At 42.4% G+C, this 21,100-nt stretch overlaps 1 protein-coding gene across 3 annotated transcripts in view; it reads left to right on the top strand.

Annotated features, from left to right (window-relative positions):
* Window positions 1-21,100, top strand: part of LOC137428366 (3',5'-cyclic-AMP phosphodiesterase 4C) — a 465,981-nt gene that overhangs the window by 335,961 nt on the left and 108,920 nt on the right. For all 3 annotated transcript variants that reach the window (XM_078777044.1, XM_078777045.1, XM_078777050.1), the window contains exons 3-7: window positions 12,126-12,314; window positions 12,903-12,939; window positions 13,088-13,158; window positions 13,357-13,400; window positions 15,992-16,104. In XM_078777044.1, the coding sequence (XP_078633170.1) occupies window positions 12,126-12,314; window positions 12,903-12,939; window positions 13,088-13,158; window positions 13,357-13,400; window positions 15,992-16,104 (454 nt within the window). The remainder of the gene's footprint in view (window positions 1-12,125; window positions 12,315-12,902; window positions 12,940-13,087; window positions 13,159-13,356; window positions 13,401-15,991; window positions 16,105-21,100) is intronic.

Genomic DNA, 21,100 nt, shown 5'->3' with positions numbered 1-21,100 from the left:
CCGGGGTACCATTGGTGCGTGTCCTTGTTCAGAATCCGAACCCGATGTCTATTAGCCAATTCAGGTAATTGCGGCCCAGCCGTTCTGTTGTATTGCTTCGCCATCCGGTCTCCACGTTCTTTCAATCGTTCCTGAATTTCCTGATGCCTTTGTTGTGCAGGAACCAACAGACGACTTGGTAGGTTGGTGCGTATGGGCCGGTTGAACAGCATTTCGCTTGGACTTGGGAGGTGGGAATCTACAGGTGTGCACCTCAGGTGTTGTAGTGCAATATCTGTGTCACTCCCTGATCTAATACACTTTTTGATCATGTTCTTCACTGCTTGAACTTGTCTCTCAACCAATCCATTACTGCGTGGATACCTCGGCGATGTTGTCGTGTGTTTTACATTCCATTTGGTACACATATCACGGTACGGCTTACCCACATATTGAGGTCCATTGTCCGATATGATCTCCAGAGGTGGGCCGAACATACTGAAACACTCAGATGTGGCCTTGGCTACTGCACTGCTCGTCCTGTATTCCATTCTCTTCACAACTGGGTACTTGGTGTAATAATCCGTCACCAAGAGGTAGGTCTGCCCGTGTAGCTCACACATATCACTGGCTACCTTTGTCCATGGTACCGCTGGTATCTCATGAGCTATCATAGCCTCACGCCTTTGTTCTGGTTGGTTCTCTTGACATGCCTTACATGTTCTGACAGCTCTCTCAATGTCCAGATATATACTTGGCCAGTAAACACATTCGCGTGCTAGACGTTTTGTCTTTTCGATCCCCATGTGCGCCTCATGGAGCTGGTCGAGGTTATCCTCCCGTAGCTGCTCTGGAATTAGTACCTGTCGACCTTTGAATAGAACACCGTCACAAATACCAATTTCATCACGGTATGGCCAGTACGGACGTAGGTCCACAGGCAGCTCTGTAATCCCAGCAGGCCACCATCCATGAACAACCTGCTGCAATGCTCGAAAGGTTCTATCAGCCTTTCCACACTCTCCGAGTTTGTCCTGTTTCCTTGAGCTGAAATCAATGAGGTCAAAGCGATGATGATCATCCACATCATCAAGCTCAATACCATATACACGTGTGTCCAACTGCAGTTCCTGATTGTTCTCTGGGTTCGGTAGCCTCGACAGAGTGGCTGATAGCATCATCTCACGGCCGGCTTTATACTCCAGATCAAAATCGTAGCCTTGGATTTTCACAAGAAGGCGCTGAAGCCGTGGAGGGGTGCTTGTAAGTGGTTTGCTGATGATCATGACCAATGGTTTGTGGTCTGTGTATACCTTGAAGCGTTTCCCAAACACATAAGTATGGAACTTCTGTATGCCAGCAACAAGGGCCAGGGTTTCTCATTCAATGTTTGAATATGCAGACTGAGTGGGTGTCAGAGTACGTGACGCAAAAACAACAGGCTTGTCATCCTACAAAAGGCATGCACCCAGTCCCTTCTGTGACGCATCTACTTCCAAAACTGTCTCCTTGTCATGATGATAGTATGTTAGACAGGCGTCTGCATCAACACTCTGTTTCAGTTTCTCAAATGCAAACTGATGGTCTTCCTGCCACATGAATGGCACTCCATTCTTCAGTAAATCTCGGAGGGGTGCCACTTTATCCGCAAAGTGGGGAATATGTGGTGACAGCTCATCAGTCCAATGAATCGGCTCAAGTCTTCCTTATCCTGCGGTGACGGCATCTTCCGGATGTCGCAGATCTTCCCAGGATCAGGTGAGATTCCTTGTTTGCTGTAGATCGAGCCGAAGAAGTTGATACGGTCGGTCTTGATGATACATTTCAAAGAGTTGAAAACCAGACCCTCTCTTCGTGCTACTTTCATCAGGTTCAGAAGATTACGATCATGCTCCTCTTCAGTTCGTCCCGAGACTGCCACATCATCGGAGATACCAATACAGCCTGGTGCTTGCTCGAGTATGCGGTCCATGGCTTGCTGGAACAGATCCTGGCTGACACATAACCCAAAAGGCAATCTCTTGAAGCACCAGCGCCCAAAAGGTGTGCGGAATGTGGTCAAATCCTGGCTTTTCTCATCCAGATGCACAGCCCAATAACCAGCCCGAGCATCTAATTTTGAGAATATTGTGGCGTCAGCAAATTCTGGGTTCAGCTCGTCTAATGTCGGTATTTTATGTGGACACCTCTTCAGCCAAGAGTTTAGGCATTTCGGATCGAGACATACTCTTAAGCTCCCATCTTTCTTTACACTAGGGCATGCCCGTACTATATCTATATCTAAAATTATATCCCCCCCCCCTCTATTTACATGAAATGGTTTGGTCCAAAGCGAACGGCTTGCGAGTGGTGACAATCCCCCCCCTCTATTTACATGCAATGGTTTGGTCCAAAGCGAACGGCTTCCGGAGTTTGGTAAAGAAATCGCCATCGCGTGAACAAACGCGCAGGAAAGCGAATGAATCGCAAATTCGTTTTTATTAGTTGTAAAACATAGTTTAACGCCAACATAGTTTGCAAACGTGAAATAAATGAATACGCTCTCAAATGTGCCATCCGAGGCAGAGTGTGCCCGCCACGTTCGGCACACGCGATCGTTCGCTGCTCTCTGATTGGTTGAATCGTTTTTTGGACATAGCTCGGTAAGTAATTGTCCGATTAATATGAAACCTTGAAAAGGCACATCCTCGGGTCCCCAGCAATATACCTGGCAAGTTAAAAGTATATCGGACCCGTGGTTGTCGAGAAACAGCGGTCACAGACAAACAAACAAACGTACAGACGTACAGACAGACAGACAGAGATTACTGGAATTATAGATAGATGATTACAGATGGAAGAGCACGAATCCGTATGATAGTCCACTTTCCTGATGATACCCTGTTTTTCCATTTTCATTAGTTCCTCCTTCAACTTCCCTTTGATGTGAACACTACACTTCCTTGGTGCGTCAATCGATGCCTTTGCATCAGGCTTTAGATGAAGCCTCACTTTTCCTTTAAAATTCCCAATGCAGTCAAACCTGTCCGGGAACAGCCGTTTCAAATCATCCATGGAATTCACCTTGTAGGCCTGTTCCTCATGGCGCATTGGTTTTGGAATCCTTGATGCTGGAGGTGCAGCCTTCAGCAATGTCCTCCGTTGCCCAGCAAAGCTGTTTACGGTGACGATGTTGAGTCGTTCACACGCTGGTAGTCCAAGTACTGCAGGTCCAGGTACTTCAACCACATAGAACCTGTACTTGAACCAATCTGAGTCTTTATATCGACACAAAAGCTTGAGGATTCCATGACACTTGATCTCACTGCCATTGTAAGCAGTGAGCTTGGTCAAAGCGACACCAAGCGGAGTCAGTTTTGACATCCATTTGTTTCCATACATGTCCTTCACAATACGCGTTGGCAAAGTATTCCCTGACACACCTGTATCCACTTTCAACTGCAGTTTGTATACACCTTTCATGTCAGGGCATACAATGTTCAACAATGTGTACACTTCATCCCTCGTCTCCTTCATACACAGTGCGGATACCCTGATCACGTGAAACGGCTTGGTGTGTTCATATGCCTCAGTGTCACTTTCGTAACTGTCTTCATCGCCTTCAGTACAATACCCCGACACTTCATTCACCGAGGTCCCATTATTGTTACTTCCCCGAAGCATACCTCTCAACTTGCTTCTGATGACTCGACGGCCTCTTCCACCCATTGCAGGACGGCGGCTCCACTCGTATCCATCAGCATATCTCGTGCTTCGTTTGGGATTTTCACAACAACGGGCCCAGTGTCCCAGTTCACCACAATACTTACAATAATCATTGTATGCTGGGCAGTTCCGTGGTGGATGTGATAGTCCACACCTTTTGCACTTTTGTCGATGTGTCATGGCATTCACGGACGATGAAGGCCCTTCCATCTTCTGGATGGCCTGCTTTCCGATTACCATTGTTTCGTACTTGCGTCCCTCACTTAAACCCAGGTCCATGTCGTACCCGACCTCCTGGTCGAGCAGATGCTTTTGAAAATCATCATGTGGGGTGCTCGCAACAATCAACTCGATAATCCGTTCCGAGAGTTCTGCTTCGGAGAAATTGCACAACCTTCCCTTCCGTCGGCATCGGTTGACGAAATCATCAATGGACTCTACTTCTTGCTGCCGAAATCTCATCATTTCCAGCCGGTGAATCCGAAAGTTTACATGAATGTCCAACTGATCCTCGAATAATTTATATAATTTATCCGGATCCTTTTTATCATCCTCACTCAGTCGATGCATTGATCCGCCTCAGTCCTTCGTCTCTCACAGCAATCTGAATCTTGATGGCCTGCCTGGCTTTAGTATGGATGCCCTCGTCCGACAGCACCAAGTTCATTCGTTGCTTGAATAACTTGAAGGTCTCCGCCAGGTCCGAGCTGGACCAGTCCATTGTCGGGAACTTCGCCATGTTGAAAAAAACACGGAACGTGCCGCCGTGGTAATCCGCAAAGAAAACAGACCAAACGTCAAACTGCTTGTTGATCTTCACGATCCCGCGCTGCCACCATGTAGTAAGTTCAGGAATCTCCTTTAATCAAGTCGTTTATGAAAGACGATACCAAGCTCTCACAGAGCACACGGCCATCATGACGAGCCGCCATTAACCACTCCAGCCACCCCCCAGACGTCACCACGCAGTACGTAGTACCAATCACAACAACCATGAGTTACCGCACTGGGTGACACCAACCCTAGTGACGCCAATTTTTGTAACATAAAACCCTGAATTGTTAGACACTTTGGGGGCGCTGGATAGAGAATCGCAAAATCAGAGAACAAAGGATGCTTGTATCGGTTTTATAATTATATTCTCATCAGAATCACTATCAGACTGATCGTCCATGAGGGAAAGTAGGGGCAATACCCCTGGGTGCTCACCTGTTAGAATAAAGCAGTATACTACACCGACTGAAGGAGTTTTAAACAGTATCACGGTATTTTAAACCTATTTTAATGGTTGCTAGGAGACAGGGCAGCATGTAGAATCATAATAACGTAATAATAAGATTTTAAACAAACAAAAACCTATTTTTGGGGGGCATCCCCATCTTAAGACCTCCTTACACCCCCAATGTTTCTCATGCCGTGAGCTAACATTGGTACATCAAGGGTTATGAACGTTTTGGTCATGTTTCATAAGAATTGTTTGTAGTTTCTGAGAAGAAAGCAAATACTTATTTTGGGTTGTCAAACCTGGACCCACTTTGACCCCAGGAAGACGCCTTTTGAAGTGAGTGGTTTCGGAAAAGAAGTTGCAAGTGTTTACGGACTGTCGGACGGACTACGTGCCATCCCATAAGCTCCCCGGAACTACGTTCAACCTGAACAAGTTGATCTCTGATTCATTTGTTCCTTCTTGATGTTATGAAAAGATCCTTCTTACATATAATGCAAGTATCTGTAAACATGCTTGACATTAGGTGGGGCTTGCATGGCTGAGAGAAGGTTCGGCTGAGCGTCATGTCCTGGTTGGGGGTGGAGTAACCTTTTGAAATGCTGAAGATGTTGCTTGAGGAAGTGTAATACCACCTGTAGCATCACTGACCTGACACTTTACATCGTTTGGCAGCTTTATCAATCAACGTTTTGTTGGTGAAGTGAGAATAGCAGTTCCTGTGATATCCACATATGACGCATTCACCACGTCAAACCAGGGCTTTGCCCACAAGCCGGAGTGTTCCCCCGAAATTCGCTTCTTTATGCCATCGGCTAAGTTCTTCCACCTTTCTGCACACTCACACGCCTTCTTCCATCTGACATCTGTGAACGGCGTCATTTTTTATGCTTCTGTTGCTAATACATGCAGCAAACAAGTACATTTTTCAGAAAGTACCAAGTCAATCCGCTCCTCACTGGGGGCCGCCATCTTGGATGCTTTCTTATTATAATGAGCTCTCCAGCCAACCGCACCCCATGTATTCATAATCTGATTGGCTAAGATTAGATGAAATAGTTCACCACCTGCTGTCAAAATTCTATTCATTGTGCAACTTTTGAGTGTGACGAGTCGATCTTTATTCTTTGATCAATTACACAGCTATTTGGCGAAAAATTAGGTAGTCACTGATTGGGTGACAAGTTTGAACAATGCATGGCCAGGGCTCATGGCCTATTACAACTGCTCTTCCTCATCAGACCAATAACCTTTCTCTTGCTTCAAACGACATAACTATTTTTGTAGGTGGTCTCATTTTGTTGTTATACGCAGCTCATGGAAGAGCTGAATGGTGGAGGGTAGAATGCAAGTAGACAACAACAAATTCAGTGGAATAAGCTGTAGGCAGACAGGTATAATCCTTCCAAGTAGATTGGCATACTTGGATTTAATAGCATGGTCTGTATATGAAACGACATTTCAATCTTATCCAGAGAATCAGGCTTGAAGATATTAAGTGACTCAGTTTTGGTGACTTCTTTTTTTTGTAATAATCTTTTAATGTTTGCTTTCCCATTAGCCTTTGCTGGTTTTGTGCATTCCCAGATTCAGCTTCTAAAAAAAAACAAAAAACGACTGCAGCATTGAAGCCCCACATCCATTCACCGTGATGTGGTGGATGTTGCACAATACAAAAAAGATCACTTTGTATCGTAATTTGTTGAATGAATTTGTGTAATTTGTTGTTTTGTCTGCAGTTTACTTTTGATCTTGGAACCTCTGCAGTTATAGGTAATGTTTCGTATGTCCTATGCCACTGCGTTGTGTCGAGCTCATCTTGGGCATTTTCTGGTGGACAGAAAGTGAAGTAGGTCGCAGTGAGAATCTGGTTTAAGTGTATGACAAACCTGAACCAAGAATATTAAATGGTCTTGACTTTCAAATAGATCCTGAGCATCACATTGGTGAACTTGATGATGAAAACTTGATGACTTGATGACTTGATGAACTTGATGAAACTGCTGATGAGTTGATCCATTGAGGTGGTTGTTGAATCAAGATTATGTTGAGGTTTTGTATTTTTGTGGTGGAATCAATGGCATTGCTTCTTTGCTTGCTATTACATTTGGTGGTGCGGGTTCATGCATCGACACAAAAATAGTCATTCGTCCATGAAGCTATCCGATGCTGTCCTGGATTTCAAAATCAACAAACAGTTGCTGGCTATGACGTCAGAGACCAACTCTGTTCCCTCTGAGTGGGCATATTTATTTAATACTTATTCTTTGATGAAAATGTCCTATGTTTTTGCCAATTCGTCTTGCATTCCATTTTGTGCCATTTAAAAATATATAGTACTGTATGTCTCTTTAAACAGATTCTGGTGCAATGGTTAGAACATCCACTCTGTCTAGGAGGTCGATCGTTCAAACACCTTCCGAGTCACACCTAAGATTTGAAAAATGGTACATGTACTTCCTTGCTTGATGCTCAGCATATAAAAATATAGGGCACAGATAACCAAATCTGGTCAAATCAAATGTCCGCTTATTATGTCTCAGCATGAACAAACAAAAGTATGCGCCAGACTCGTCAAGTATAGATAGCTTTTCATTTTTACTCCGACAAAGGGATTGACCTGTCTCGACAGTTTTGCTTTGCCTTCCTTGTCGTCCCCCACCCCTCTTTCAAGGTCAGAGACGGAGGACATTAAAATGACCGACTGATCATCCATCCATGTGCTTTTGTGTGCGTGATATTTCAAAAACCGTTGAACATTTAACTTTCATATTGCAGGTGTCAATTCCTCATGCCATTATCACAACCTGATTAGGTCAGGCAGTGATTGGCTGAATTATGTTGCCATGGAAACCATCTCGCTAACTTGGTTTGTGTGCACGATATTTCAAAAACTGTTCAAGATTTAGCTTTCATATTCCACAGATCTATTCCTCATACCACCAAAAAAGGCAGTGGGCCCTAGAATATGAGCTCCTTGTTTGCTTTAATTTAGGCCCTGTTTCCATTGTCCCTGCAATATGCCAGAAGAAAACGGGAAAACAAAACTTAAAATTATGTGGAAAATGAAAAAGAGAATTTAAACGTTGACTGCCTTGAATACCATGTAGATAATAGCATATTACAGACTCTATTTCCCTCATTATAGTTTTAGACGGGTCAATATACAACCAGAACAGCCGTACCCCAAAAAAATTGCAAATTTTAGTTTTATTGCATTTCCTTATATTTTAAGACTTACTTAGGAACATATCAAAAGTTGGACAGAAATGGACCATGGGAAAGTAAAAATTTTTGACATGATAAAAATGTCACAAAACCATGCACGATTCACTACGTCGAAAACGTCTTTGGTTTTTTATTTTTGTTTCTTTTTGTTTATATAAATTAATTTGTTCCACTGAGACCAGCTGCAAAGGCAACATTTTATAACACTTGTTTCGTGTCTTTAACAATGTTTACATCTGCTACCTGACACATGTCTTTAACAATATGACCTCCCAGCATGTAGGCTAATGACCTAATTCCTCACTGGTAGTTGTGCAGCTTGACTGAGTAACAACTCCACATGAATGAGTTAATTACACCTAATTAGGACTCAATTGGACAACGTTGTATGGTAAACATTGGAGATACAATACAATACAACCAAGGAGATACAGTACAATACAACCAAGGCCAAGGCAGTAGCAAAAAGACAGGTAGGCCTATGCATACAATTGCCCCATATATTCTACATGTATTTTGTACTCCTACAACTGTAGTGTATGATGGTATTTATTTTCCAGGTTCTAGAGTTGTGGGGATGCATATTTATTTAATAGGAATGGGACCAGTTGATTGGGGGAAGGGGGGGGGGGGGGGTTCTATCAGTATGTTTTTCTTCTGGACTATACATATCTTTTCCTGGTGCACCTTGTGACTAAGCAACAGAGCCCTTGTATATAATTCATTTCAGATGCAGAAAGCAATGGGATGACCACTATGCAGATTATTCCATAGTATGTTTCCTCCTAATATATATCTTACATAAATATCTCAGTTTCAGGGGCGGAGAATGCTCTGATGGCATTCAATGTATATGGCCAATGTAAATTGACTGCATGCTTCTAAAAGATCTCATTTTTGTATTTTCAGAGATAGAAAATGAACTCTTTATATGGTAAAGAGACCTGCCCTTTATGCCAAAGGGGATTGCTTGCCGAAACAAACTCCCCACGTCAGGTTGTTGGCAAGATTGTGGAAGTTGACCCTGGGTTTCAAGAACAAGTGGCAGAACTGGAGCGACTGTACATTTCCCTGGAGACTGTCGAAAGTGACACTATAGAGTCTGTGTTGCAATCAGAGTGCATTCATTTCATTGACAATAGATTGAATCAGGAAAGGAATAAACTTGCAAAGGACTCGAAAACCAGTGCACTTTGGATCAACTACCAGCGTATGTTGGGAATTGCAAGGGCACTTGTGGCAGCTGATCGGACGGGGTCCTGGGAGATGCATCTCCAAGCCATATCAGCTTGCTTGCCGATATTTGCAGCTGCTGGCCATCCCAATTACCTGAAGTCAGCTCGACTCTATCTCGAGAAGATGCTTGCGTTAGAGGATGACAACCCTGAGGTTCATCAGAAGTTCCAATCTGGTTATCATGTAATCCGGCGCAGTGACCAATACTGGGCTGGCCTAGGCTCTGATCTTGTGATAGAACAGACATTAATGCGCTCACTGAAAAGCCAAGGGGGGCTGACTCGAGGAAGTGGGATGTCAGAGCACCAGAGAGCAGTTTGGACTCTGTCTTCAACCATATCGTCCTCCTACAACCTTGCTATGCAAGAACTGACCTCGAGTAGCTACTCAACAAGTGAACAACATAAGGAGTTGACAACATCCAGGGTGAGTCGAGATGAAGCTGATCGTGGCAAAGTTGCCGAAAAACTGGACAGCTTCACACCATTTTCTGATGACAAGTCGTTGCGCAATATCATCACAGGGGTTACTGCAAATGAGGATGTCAATGTTCATGACCTATTCAAAGTAGGTAGTGACATTGTCAAGAAGATGGATGATCACCCAGCTTACTCCTATTCACACAAAAGGAGTTCTAAAGCCAAGACACTTGCATTCAGCAGGGCAGTCAAAGTTGCTGAGGACCGCACAATAGATCCAGCGTTACTATTCCAGAGGTTCTTAGTGGTGTCACAGACGGGAGATCTCCAGATAGGTGAAGTGATGAAATATGAACTCTGCCCATACCCAATGTCTCTTTTTGAGGCAAAAAACATCCTGCGCCAGCCAGATAAACCACAGTTGGCGGAGGCAATAAGGAATTATGCTACAACCAAATCTGACAATGCTGTCAACCAGACAGTTCCAGGAACAGATCACTATGTTCTTGACGGGGGATCACTTATTCACCGCTTAAAGTGGACAGAGGGATTCACCTACAGTTCCATTGCAGATGAATATGCCTCATTTACAGTACGACACTATGGCAAAGCTACTGTTGTGTTTGATGGTTATGAGGCTGGGCCAAGCACAAAGGACTGTTCTCATCAACGTCGGAATAGAAACAAGAATGCCACCAAGGTTAACATTACGGAGTCAACAAAATTTGTTGGGAAAAAGGAGGACTTTCTGTCGAATGAGTCAAACAAGCAGGCAATGATACTGTTGATTATAGAGGTGTTGCACGAGGAAGGCTGTGAGGTGATCCAAGCAGAGGGAGATGCTGATGTTGAGATTGCAAAAGCGGCCGTCGCAAATGCGGCTTCCAGATCTACAACCCTCATTGGAGAAGATACAGATCTCCTTCTCCTCCTGCTCTTCTATATGGTGGAGACAAACTGCATTGAACTCTATTTCCGTTCTGACAAGGCAAAATCAAATGTCTACAATATCAAAGTCCTTCAGCAGATACTTGGAAATGCAGCCTGCAGAGATATATTGTTCCTTCATGCATTAACTGGCTGTGACGCAACGTCTCGTGTCTTTGGGATTGGAAAGAAGTCAGGGTTTCAAAGAATCATCAAGAAAGAAAAGGAACTGATAGACAGCTCAAAGGTGTTCTGTAAACCACAGCAGAGTCAGGATGTTATTGAAACTGCAGGCTGCAGAGCAATGGTGGCATTGTTTAAAGCAAATCAGAACGACTCATTGGCATCGATCAGATACAACATTCTCTGCAAAAAGGTTGCAAGGGCTAAGGCATTTGTCACTCCTGAAAGACTGCCACCCACATCCGCTGCCTGCAAGTTTCATTCTCTGCGGACCTATTACCAGGTAATGGAATGGATGGGCCTTTGTTGTGGAATGGAGCCAACGGAGTGGGGATGGAAGGTAGAAGGAGGAAAACTTGTTCCAGTGATGACAGACAAAAGCCCTGCTCCAGACATACTACTTCAGATGATTCACTGCAACTGTTCAGGGGGGTGCAAAACACTAAGGTGTTCATGTAGGAAGCATGGATTAGAGTGCACCAGTGCATGTGGACATTGCCAGGACAGCAACTGTGACAATATGAGTGTTGAACCAGACATAGAGGAGGAGGAGGAGGACGATGAAACTGGAATCTAAGACTAGAAGGCATATGGTACTTCCACATGTGTCAAAATTGTCCAATTTTTTATATGTTGCTTTCCATGTCATAGACTGGCAGAAACAATCAAAGAACATATATTTGTGCAAATATTTACTTTAAATTGCGAATGGTCTCAGGATTAGCACTGCATAAACTACCAGCAACGATCATAATACTAATATTGGTGCAAAATTAACTTTAAATTGTTAGTGGTCTGATGATTATCAGTCAATTTTTTTTACGTTTTATCTGCCGGCAGCCATCTTGTTTTCTGACGTCACTGAGGGACTTTCCCATGCGTCAAAATTGTCCAACTTTTAATATGTTGTCTTCCACTTCATAAACTACTAGAAATAAGCATAAAACAAAAATTTGCAATTTTTTTGGGGTCAGGCAGTATATTGACCCGTCTATTTAGCATTGTCTACAATGCACCATTGATAGAAGCGCTTGATTGTGCACATTGCTTCTTAGATGCAGAGTTAGCTCTTTTGGTCCCAGCATTTTGAAGTGGAAGGTACACTATGCAGGATCTCACTTGGTGTATGTTAACATTTGATTGTTTTTCAGATTATTTTTTTTCAAAAGCAACAAATCGTTGCCCATTTTTATTTTTCTTCGCATCACTATTTGTCCTTCCAGCTTTGATGTTGAGAACGGTGCATCTCCGGGCCGCAGCTCCCTCGAAGTGCAGGCAAGCCCCAGCTCTGCTGTTGTACTACATGGCTTCCCACACAGCCAGAGGCGAGAGTCATTCCTGTACCGGTCAGACAGCGACTTCGACATGTCACCAAAATCCTTCTCCAGGAACTCATCGGTGGCCAGTGAGATGTGAGCATCCGTGTTTAAAAGCTGTTATGTGGTGGTGGTGGTTGGTGGTTGTAATGGTGGTGGTGGTAGTGGTGGTGGAGTCCGGTGAGATATAAGAGCCCTGCATTACAGATACATATGAGTACTGTAGATATGTGAGTGTCTCAGCAGTTGAATGTGATGACTTTTCTGCTCAGAAATTCTCCCATGCAGAATTATTTAGACCATTGAAGCATCGTTGCTCTCAGAAATAGTCGTTGTAGGTGAACAGCTTTCATATAGAAGAGGATTATCTAATTGTATATGCTAGTTTTTTGAAATGGAGAAAAAAAAATAATCATTGTTCTAAAAATGGAAATCACAACCGAGGCATTATATTATCTATTATCCGTCCACAAGTCAAACAAATTGTTTACCAGCTGAGGGCGCCACACAAAAGGTGGATGAACTGCTGAGCTTCTGGTCATCAATTTTTAACGCATTTTAATTTTTAACTTTGTGCTGATTCAGTGGCCTTGGTTTCGATTTTTTCTGCATTTGCTTCTCATATAAAAAGTGCTTTATGTATGTAATAATCACATTTTGCTGGCTTTTCTACCCCTTTTTCAGGCATGGAGATGACCTCATCGTCACCCCATTTGCTCAGGCATGTCTACCCCTCATCCAATCTATATTCTTATTTTTAATACTTTTCATAAACTTACTTTTCTTTTCCAAGTTTATGATTCTTTAACCAAAGTGCCCATAAAAGGCTTCTGTGTAAGATATTGATCTTGCTCTGTCCTCTACCTTAGGTGCTTGCAAGTCTACGCAATGTGCGGAATAATGTGTCGATGCTCAGCACAGTCTCTGGAACACCTCACAAGTGAGAAGACGACCGACATTCCTTTAGTTATCCTTGGCTATTTGATCAAAACTTGCGTCTGCTTGCCTCAAGGAAAAATGTATCATCTTTGCAACTTTATTTTCTATCCAGCTTTAACCTTTGCAAGAATTAGCCATTGGTTATCTTTTGACTTGTTTTCAATTGCAAATAATTTTCCCTTTGTGCTCCTGCCCACAGAAGGTCCCAATCTTCACAGGTCCATGGCCGTGTACTTCACACAGGCAAGAACATATTCTGTTTTCCATCTGTAGCTATATTCCAATACACCTGCTTGACCACACAACCTATTGATGTCATTTTACTATAATTCACCAAATGTCCGTCTGTCTGTCTGTCTGTCTGTCCGTCCCCAGGTACCACAAAAACGGCTGAACCGATCGCAACGAAAATTTGGGTGGGTAATCCTTGGACCCCCTGGAGTAAAATAGGCTATATTGTTTTTCCAATTTCAGCTTTGGTCTCCAGCATTTTCAGGTTTGGACTCCCGCCTAACGTTATTGCCCCGGGTACCGCAAAAACGGCTGCACCGATCGCAACGATACACGTCAAAGCCCGTGGGGGGATTCCCACGGGTGACCCCACTAGTTTATAATAATTTCTCGACATGGTGAAATTTACCCAATTTCAGTTTCTTCCACCTATGGTTATACTCAATAATTTGTCCTTTTCTCTTTTCCCTTAACATAATGCTCCAATTGTCATCTGTAAGAGCAGATGTGTAATTAGGGTTGAGGGTCCAAGTGAATGAGAATATAGATTGGGATTTTTCGTAAACTAGTGAGGACCTCACATCTGGCATGGCTCGCATTCACCAATCTGAGTCTTTTAAAAGGTTTCGTCACCCCATCTTTGACGTAGTGCCGTTGGTAAGCCTTATCCACATCACATTATTCCACATGATCTCCATCTTAAATAAATGTGATCGATTGACCAAACAACTGAATGATCCCAGCACGGAGGCCTTCCCATTGAAGTGTCCTTAATGTGGTGGATGTGGTTGTTTTTATCTGTACAGCAAATTCAAGATGTCTTCTCCTTCGTGGAATTTTATTTTTCTTTCAAGAATCTATTGGTGGATTTAATGTGCATTTTCGTCCGCATCGCCAAAAATTTAACAAGAGCTCTAGATATCTTTGTTACTGAAGCGTTAGACCAATGCCGTCTTATATACTACATAGCCATTATTTAAATTACTATACCACCTTAAGGGCCATTTTCCCCGCAGAGCAGGGGTTGGCCTTTTTTGGGCACCGTGATCCCCTTTTTGAAGCAATGTTTTATGGCCGTATGCCCTTCCTGCCGCCAACCCTGTTAGTCACCTCTTGCGACACAGGGAATTACTAGTGAACTTGTACTCAATTTGCCGACCTCGGAAGGATGACAGGCTGAGTCAACCCCCCTGGCGTTAATTCAGTGATCGATCGGGATATGAACCCAGGATCCTAGGATCCCAAGCCGGCACCCTAACCGCTAAGCCAACATCAGGCTCCATTATTTAAATTACTGAACAACACAATTTATTTTACACACACACACACCGTGTTGTTTTTTTATTGTTTTTTGCCGCGCCGCCAACACACCATGTTGTTTTTTTATTGTTTTTTTGCCACGCCGCCAAAGACACCAGAGGCATTGTATTTTCAGGTTGTCCATGTATCTGTGCTTCCATCCGTCCGTGTGTCCAGCCTGATAAGTTGTGAACCACTGAAGGAATTTTTACCAAACTTGGTACAAATGTTTATTATGATGCAAAGATGAACTGATACGATTTTTGTTTTAAAAGGTCAAAGGCCTAAGGTAAAGTGCTCTTTGATTTAAAATCTGTTACTGCAATAACTTATGAACTAGGATTTTAACCATACTTGACACATGTATGGACTGAAATACAAGGAGGAACTGATTAAATTTTAGATTGAACAGGTTAAAGCTCATGTCCCCTTTGAAAATAATTTTGTAGACCATAACTCGAGATAGAAACATCTTTTGGTTCTGTCTTCTACCTATCTGTTTTCTCTCCTCTCGCTCTCTCTCTCAAGGAACCATTAATTGCCTCCACCACTGAAGGTGGACAGAGGTTGTTTTCACCCCCCCTTTCTGTTTGTCTGTTTGACTGAAGAGGATGTCTCAAAATGTTATGGACAGATTCAGATAAAACTTTGTGGACAGGTTTGGATGTATGACAAGGACCAATCGATTAGATTTTGGTAAAGATCTGAATCCGGATACGAGAATTTATTTTTGAAGTTATTCTTCATAATTGAGAGATCGGGCCAAAAACTCGATATAGCATGTTGTTTCAAAAAGTTTTGGAAAGGTTATGATTAAACGAGGTGGATGATTTAAGTGACGAGAACAAGTGGATTCAATTTTGGTTAACGTCCGGATGCAAATCTTATCATTGGGATTCATAACGTAAAAATTATTCAGCCTGGCGGAGGCATGCGCTCTACCGAGTGCCGTTCTAGTTTTTCTTATGACTTAATTGAGATGAAATGTAATAGTGGGTTGACGTATAACGTGGGTAGATGCATATCCATTGATGCATTCATGCCAAATTCTACTTTCTAGTTTATGCTGTATTTGACTCCTTGTGGAGTTGTTACATGCATTGCATGAATGACGAGGACTTAGTGAGATGGCTTAATTTAACAAATGCTCACACTGTAAGGCTGCTGCTGGCTGATTCCATTAAGGCTGCTGAGCTTACTGGGAGCTCTTAGAATAATTTGCTCATGGAAATGGGATCATTGGAGTAATTTCTTTGATTTTGACCCAAATTAATACGATACTTCGTGTCCGGCTTGTTTTGTAGATGAGGGACTTCAAAAGGTGGTCTTGGAGACTTTGGAAGAGCTCGATTGGTGCCTGGATCAGCTAGAGACTGTACAAACTCATCGCTCTGTGAGCGACATGGCATCTAATAAGGTATGCAGCAAACTTGATGTGAAGACGAAAATCTTTTCCTCATTAATTTGAGTGTTTCCTTTGCAAGCACATTTTGCATAATTAAGTACTTCATAATCAATTTGTAATGAAGCTAAAACTTTCAGATCGATACAATTATGCAAGATAGAAGGGGAAGAGCGATGTAACAGACGAACAGAGGGGCAACACTTCCACATAACAGGAAAAGAGGAGAGAAGAGGGGAGGAAACACCGTAACATGCAAGTAGGACTGTTGGATTCGCTTATGTAGGGTATATGGGGCTACAAAAGATTGTGGTTATAGATGGTGGATGACATTAGATGGTGGCAAAAGGCCTGCTTTTGAAGCCGTGGAAGGAAGTGTATGAATGAACTTCTTCTAGTACCAACAGGGGGCGCTGCAACATGAAGCACTATTTTTGAAGACTACATTGAGCTGTCTTTGCTACTTGCATTGTCGTTATGGTACTCCATGCCAAATATCGATTGCCTTGCAAGGCTGTTTTGCGGGCAGACCTTGGTATTGATCAAGCATAAATTTGATCAAATTGCTTCGCCTCATGACCCATGAATTGTAATTACCAAATCGAAAATCAGATTTAAGGTATCGGGAACAACAAATTAGTTCGACCAAATATTGCCAGAGGTATGCAAACCGCCTTGGGAAAATAATGTGAACCGACATTTTCAGCGCGAGACCTTCAAAGTAGGCAAGCAATCCTCTTGTTATGAGGAAGTACTCTCACCTGAAATGTCACTTTACCTTCTTTTCTCATGTTTGCCTTCTCGTTTACCTTCTGTTCTCATGGCAGTTTGCATACCTGCCAGAATTTGATTGAGAAAAGTAATTGTCCCTATTTTTCTGCTGATGGAACCTGACTCTGGTCTTTATAACACTACTTTTCCATTGTCGGTATTAAGTAATCACTCTGTTAGGGTGCAGTTGTGTCTTCCTTTGATTCCTTATATGCTTTCCCTCGACAAAAACTGAATATGATCTCTTTTGCTCAAACAGTTTAGGTTATAGATGTTAAACTTTGTGAATTTAATGTGTATCTGATCCATCACATTGGATGTGGTTTTATATTCACTTTTTAATTGTCCTACAAACCTGAAGTTGCGATATCGGTATTTTTACCTCCGCCACCAAAGGTGGATGGAGGTTATGTTTTCACCCCTGTCTGTCTGTTTGTCTCTGTGAACAGGATATCTCTAAAAATTATAGACCGATTCGGATGAAATTTGGTGGGGGGGGGGGGGGGGGGGTTGGGTATGTGACAAGGACGAAATGATTAGATTTTGTTGAAGATTGGAATCCGGATCTGGATCTGAGATTTTTAAAGAAGTGATTATTCACTCTTCAAATATGATGCCAAAAATGATACATATATACCATGATATTTCAAAATGTTGTGGAAAAATTATGACAAAACTTTGTGGATGAGTTGTGGTAAGTGATAACAACAAGTGATTATATTTTGGTTCAGGTCCGAATCCAGATCTGGCCCAGCAGTGGGATACAAAATGTAAACTTTTCAGCCTAGCGGAGGGATGCGCTCTGAGTCTAATTCTCGTTCTTTATGGATTAAGAAAATTAATTTATAAATTGATTTGGAGGTAAGCTGCTTTCACTTTTTATTGGCATGGGTAAGTGTTACGAGATGTCAATGGTTTAATTGTCCAAATATTTTGCTTCATTGGCTTTTCTTATCCCTCCGCCACTGAAGTCGCCCGGAGACTATGTTTTCGCCTTGTCCGTCCATGCATCCGTGCTTAATAGGCTTTTGTTACCACGATAATTTGAGGATGGTTGAAGGGATCCAAGTCAAACGTGGTACAGGTATGCATAACGTAATGATGAACTAGCTAGATTTTGGGGTCGAGAAGACAAAGGTCAAATGTCAAATGTCCCTTTAGGTGAAGTTTGTTACAGAGCTAACTTGTGATCCAGTCATGGGATTTTCACCAAACTTGGTATAATTATATATTATGATGCAAAGGTGAACTGATTAGGTTTTAGCGTCAAAAGGTCAAAGGTCAGGGGTCATGGTAAGTTGCAATTTTTTTGTTACCACGATAACTTAAGAACTGCTGAAGGAATCTAAGTCAAACTTGGTACACGTGTGTATAATAATGTACAGATGAACTGATTAGATTTTGAGGTCAATAGATTAAAGGTCAGAGTCTGTAATAAGTTTTTGTTACCTCAATAACCTAACGGCTAAGTCAAACTTAGTACAAATGTGTATAATGGTGAAACAATAATTAGGTCAGTAGGTCAAAGGTCAGTGGTCCTGTTAGGTAAAAAAAACAAAAATCTGTTACTGCGCTAACTTGTGTACCAGTGATGGGATTTTCACCAAACCTGGTACAAGTATATATCATGATGAAAAGATGAACTGATTCGATTTTGGCATCAAAGGTCACAGGTCATGTCAGGTAAAAATGTGATACATGAGAACAGCTGAAGAGATTTATATCAAACTTGGTACAAGTATGTATAATGATGAAATAATGTGAGCAGAGGCATATTGGTTGACCTCATGACATCGAAGATTGCCGTTCTAGTTTTCTGTATTCAATGTTGAGGCTTGGAGAGGAGCTGGAACATAGAATTAATCATAATGTGACAGAACAAAAGGAACAGTAGAAATATAGGGGTAAAACAGCAGGGTTGAGGGACAAAATAGAGCGAGACTTGTTCAAATGAGGAATGAGGACTAAGGGAGGATACATGGGGTTGACAGGATGGATACAGCAGCAGACTCTCAGCAAGGAAAAAAAAAACTGGAAACCTTGAAAGAGGTGGGTTTAGAGGCAATGAGGTGTGGGTTTAGAGGCAATGAGGTGTGGGTTAACAGCTGTCTTGAAGCCCTGAAGAGAAGAATGAGAATGTGAAATTTGGTTACATAGGTGGGACAAAAGAAGAACAGATGAGTGGAGGTTAGCAGTGATTCTGGATTTGGAGAGTTTCAATAGGTGGTTGATGGCAGACTACATGCACCCTGCGGAACCTGAGAGGGACAGAGCACGGAAAGAGCAGAGAGTGCAACACTAGTAAGGAGGAAGTAGAAGACAGAGACCACTGACCTGTCTGATATGTGAAAATGATCGGCCCAGAGAATCAGCTTCATCACAGGAGATTAAAATGGTTTTGAAAACCTTGGTTTTGTATGGTGCTAAGCTGAGCAAGGTGTGACGCAGGGGGTGCCAGCCCAACCAAAGGGGAGAGCAGTATTCCATTAATCTGTAGATGAAGGCCTTGTAGATTGTGAAAAGCTCAGACTGGCACAGGAATGACTTTGCATGTCGGATGCCCAGTCAGTGAGTGGTTTTAGAATCCAACTTGGAAGTGTGGTTTGTCCAATGGACATCATGGTTGATAGTGATGCCTGAACCTTTAAATGACTGAACTGCTTCAAGAGGATTGTTAAGAAAGTATATGGGAGGGTTTGCCAAACGGACTTTTTGGAAAGAGTTTGAAAGTGTGACATTTGTCAGGATTGAAAGAAAAATTCAAAATGAAATATTTGTTGAAAATGTTGTTGACAATCCCAACCATGGACTGTCATTTGCTGGAATGCATTGACAACATTTTATGTTTTGAAACATCCCACACGTCCTTGTGCATTGAAAAAAAAAAAAAAGTAATTTATTGTAACCATTAAGCAGTAAATGCAGTATTTAATTTTGTGCTACTTTGTCCAGAGGAAGGGATATTTTGCTTGCTACGATCACACATGCGTATAAGCACATCTGATTATTCATTCTCATCAACATGTTTTATGAAATCACATTATAATGTACCATAACAGCATTACAATTTGAATTTCTTGTAATTTTTACAAATATGGTTAAGAGCACATTTCTGCCTTTCGTCATAAAAGTTTAGTACTGTTTCGGGGCATGGTCTTCCCTCAACAACTCCAGAAAGGGAGTCCGTACAACCTCTGTGTCCGTACTTAGAAATTCCGTACTTAGTGTCCGTACTTAGAAAGTTGTTTTGACTGTCCGTACTTAGAAAGTTTATGGAATTTATGGTTGTTGCACAAAACAATTTTGCACTTCAATGAGATTATGATTATGATGTACATGTTCATTTGTCAAATTGACAAATTAATTTTCTTAAATATGTATACGTGATCAATGAAACGCAGTTAGCCTTCACATTGCAAGCAGAGCAGGCTGACTGAAGGCCCCACAATCTTAGAGAAATTGACTTAAACCTTGACATAAATGTGTGAAGGTGCAATGCACAAAAAATACACATTCTTTTTGAAGGAAGGGATTTTATTTCTTAGAAGTCGAACAACTCTTGCTTTAATTTTTTCAGTCCATCCGTAGTGTAATGTCGTTTTTCTCATTATATATTTAAAATATATATAACCACCTTTAGAGGCCATTTTTCCCCGCAAAGCGGGGGTTGGCCTTTTTTGGGAACCGTGGTTGTTGTTGTTTTTCGGTCCCCTTTTTGAAGCAATGTTTTACGGCCGAATGCCCTTCCAGACGCCAACCCTTTTTGCCGCCTTTAACGACAAACAGGGAATTACCAGTGAACTGGTACTCGATTAGCCGACCTCGGAAGGATGACAGGCTGAGTCAACCCCCCTGGCGTTAATTCAGCGATCGACCGGGATTCGAACCCAGGATCATAGGATCCTAAGCCGGCACCCTAACCGCTAGCCCAACACCAGGGACTTATTCACCAGGGACAACACCAGGAATGTTCAACATTATTTTCATTGCTGTCCTTAAGCCTGGTGTTGGCTTAACGGTTAAGGTGGCTGGCTTAAGATCTTAGGGTCTTGAGTTTGAGCCCCTGTCGTGCTGTTAAATAACACCAGGTGGGTTGATTCAGCCTGTCGTCCTTCTGAGGTTGGGAAAATGAGGACCAGCTTACTGGAAAAGGGGGCATTGCATCAGCACTCCCAGAATTGATGCAACCGACAGCCACAGGCTGCATACGTAATATTAATAATAGATGCTGTCCTTGAGA

Source organism: Myxine glutinosa, chromosome 1, assembly GCF_964187855.1.
Source record: "Myxine glutinosa chromosome 1, kmMyxGlut1.1, whole genome shotgun sequence".
NCBI lineage: Eukaryota > Metazoa > Chordata > Myxini > Myxiniformes > Myxinidae > Myxine > Myxine glutinosa.
This window is presented reverse-complemented; position numbering and strand designations above follow the sequence as displayed.